The sequence below is a fragment of the Pteropus alecto genome, unplaced genomic scaffold, assembly GCF_000325575.1.
Source record: "Pteropus alecto unplaced genomic scaffold, ASM32557v1 scaffold42, whole genome shotgun sequence".
NCBI lineage: Eukaryota > Metazoa > Chordata > Mammalia > Chiroptera > Pteropodidae > Pteropus > Pteropus alecto.
Window position 1 is genome coordinate 15377346 of NW_006434825.1, and position 3034 is coordinate 15380379.

Consider the following 3034-nt stretch of genomic DNA (forward strand, 5'->3'; position numbering starts at 1 on the left):
CTGGATGAGGACATGATTTCACCGATAAGGAAAAGAAGTCATAAAAGATGTACTCCAAGACGAGGGTGAAAGTGTTTGGGTGACCTTTATCCAGGCATGCATCTCCTGTTTGAGAAAAGTTCCTGGTGTTGAATGGCTGCTTCTCTTAACACAACACCGTATTGTGTATTTATATGGGTCTCTGCCTGCCCAGAGATCTTTATAAGCCCTCATTTGTTAGCTTCTGGCTGCTGAGCCATCCTTTTGCTAGCTTGACTCAGAAACCCAACATCTAGGCCCAAAGCCAAATGGCTAGAAGCAAACAAAGGTAAATCAAGGTGTGCTTTGGTCAGGAGCCTCAAGGTCTGCCCTCTCCTCCTGATAAATCAACCACGAAGAAAACATATCTCTATATAGAAAATAGCCTCTGGCTTATTCCTATTATTTATATCATCAAGAAAAGAAAAAGGTCAAGCAAGGAAACCATTTCAGGCCGTAGAGTCAAGCTCTAAGTTTCAATTCCAGTTCTTTCACTAAATAGCTGGATGACTTTGGGTAACTTACTATACCTCTCTGAGCCTCAGGAGTTGTTGAGAGAATTAAAAGCAACAAGATTGTGCCAACATAGGTAAACTAAAGTGAGGATTCTTGTACCAGGATTGCCTATATAGCTCTTCAAAGAAAGTTGTATATAATCCTATGATCATGTATATCATTGTAATCATCCTAAAATACATATTCAGGTATAAGTTTGATTTCTCTCCCTTAGGCTGAGAATTTCTCTCTCTTAGTTATATGCAGCCTAGGAAAATTTCTCACCTAATCATGTGAGCTATAAGGGATCACCCTGACAAACCAGATTTTCTTCATTGCTGGCAAGGCCAAGACTGGTGTTCGGATGGGACCTCTGGGAAACCACATTTGGAACTGACAGTTAAGTGTTTTTCAAACTCTGGGCTCTACTAAGCGTGGTGTTTTGGTTTTGTTTTCAATCAAACAGGAATAGAATAGAAATAATCTGTGCACTTGGTATGTAATAGGGTAAGTATTGTTTCACAGCATATTTGTGTGTGTGTGTGTGTGTGAACTCCATCTGAATGTAAAATATGTTTCTTACTGTGGATCTTAGTCAACAAAGTTTAAAAGCCATGATGGAATGTTTAAGCATCGGATCTCTTGTCGTGAGCTACAACCTAACTGCCCCCTCCAGGTGACTTTCCTAACTCAGACCCCAGTGCCTGTGTGAGAAGCACCTGAAACCTAGCTGCACCTTTCAGACGCTTCTACCTGTTTTGTTTGTTTGTTTGTTTAGAAAACAAGAACCTCACGCAAGCATGGAAATGAAAACGCTAAGAATCCAATTCTACTTGAATTTTTGCTTCACCAGTTCAGACCCCTTCCAGAACCATTGGCGATAGTAAATGGCCAAACTACCTCCAAAATGGCTCACCTCTCCCAGTACACAAGTATCTGCATTTGTGGCAATCCAGGAGTCCTTCAGCCTCTGACTGGTAATATTCTACTTCCTCTTGTCCAGGCCCGGGGTTCGAGGGCAGATATCTCCCTGCAGTGTGGTCACTATAACCAAAAATACATGGCCGTTAGGGGGACTCAAATTCAATAGCTTATTCAAGATTAGAATGCTGGACACCTCGTGCTGGGCCCAGACATCAAAGAATGTGCAGAACAGAAACAAAATTTGCCATAGTGTTTCATACTCCAGGGAATTCTCTGGTTTAGTGACCTCACAGGGCATCTAAACACTTGGCTCAACTTCACTAACTACTCCCATTACTTATCCTTATAATTTTGAGCACCACATTCAATGCTGGTTTGTCAGCCTGTGAGAACTATCTAACCAGGTAGCTGGGAGCAGCTTTCGTGGGCTTCTCAGTTTAGCATGAACCAGGCCACTTCAGATCTGTTTTGCATTCACAAGACCAATGTCCAGGCTGAGGACTAGGATACTAGTTTATAAAACAACCTAAAAATGCAGCTCTGTATTCTCCCGGGTCATGCAGCTGCAATGCAATGTGACTGTAATCAGGGAAACAATAGCTAGTGCCCATGACCATATCTGGACACACCTTTTGTCACAGTTTGGCTAGTTGGTTTTAGATAATGTAACATAAACTCAGGATAGTAGCTTTCCCACAGTGTGGACACAATAGAGAGACTGGGCTTAAACCTACAAGTCCCACAATGGAGAGGACCCTGACTCCTTCTTAGAGAAGAGGGCAGGTATCAAATACCAGGAGGTCATTACTCCAGGTCCTGTCTCCTTGTTGGACTGGCACACAATCTGGGCACTCAGTAATATTTGTGGAGTAGGATGCAACGTTCAATGGAAAAAAGACCAACTCCCTAAGAATGGGTGTGGGATTTAGGATCGCCTTCTGTTCTCCCTTCCATCCCCACCCTCTTCCAGTTCACAAATCTCCCAGAACACCACGATGCTTTCACCTCACAAGGCCTCATGGGAACTCTCTGTGTTCTACCAGGCACGGAGGGCAAAGTTTGCTCATTCAGGAGAGTGGGGTCTGAAACTAAAGTAGGGAGGTGGCAAGAGAACTAAAATGTCAAATCAAGCAATATTCAAAGATATTGCAATCTTTGAATATTGCTTGATTTGACATTTTAGTTCTCTTGCCACCTCCCTGCAGCCAGACCAGAAGAAACCTGCAGAACCAAGGAAGATTTCTGCTGGGATTGCTAACAACCCATTTCCCCACACTCTGAGGAAAAACTTTCTTTGAGTGGTGCCCTACACAAAGTAAAATCATTCATTCCCTATGACTAAAATTCAAGTGAACCTATGAATTAAAGCCTGGAACAACTGCTAGCAGGACTTTCATGCTACATATTCTTACTTTTTCATGCTACATACTCTTATCCTTCCTTATTGTATGTCTATATCAAAGGAAAATGTGTAAACAAAGTCTTTAAACTATAACTCACAGGAATTAAAGAATAATATATAAACTGGATCCCTCAAAACTTGAGGGTTTTTTTTTTCCTTGTCTTGGCTTTTTGTCTTTGCTTTCTCCACTCTTTG

At 42.0% G+C, this 3034-nt stretch overlaps 1 protein-coding gene across 1 annotated transcript in view; it reads right to left on the reverse strand.

Moving 5' to 3' along the window:
* The window catches only part of MARVELD3 (MARVEL domain containing 3), a 23052-nt gene that overhangs the window by 11703 nt on the left and 8315 nt on the right, over positions 1 to 3034 (reverse strand). The window contains exon 2 of the mRNA XM_006909829.3: positions 1430 to 1557. Coding sequence (XP_006909891.1) covers positions 1430 to 1557 — 128 coding nt within the window. The remainder of the gene's footprint in view (positions 1 to 1429; positions 1558 to 3034) is intronic.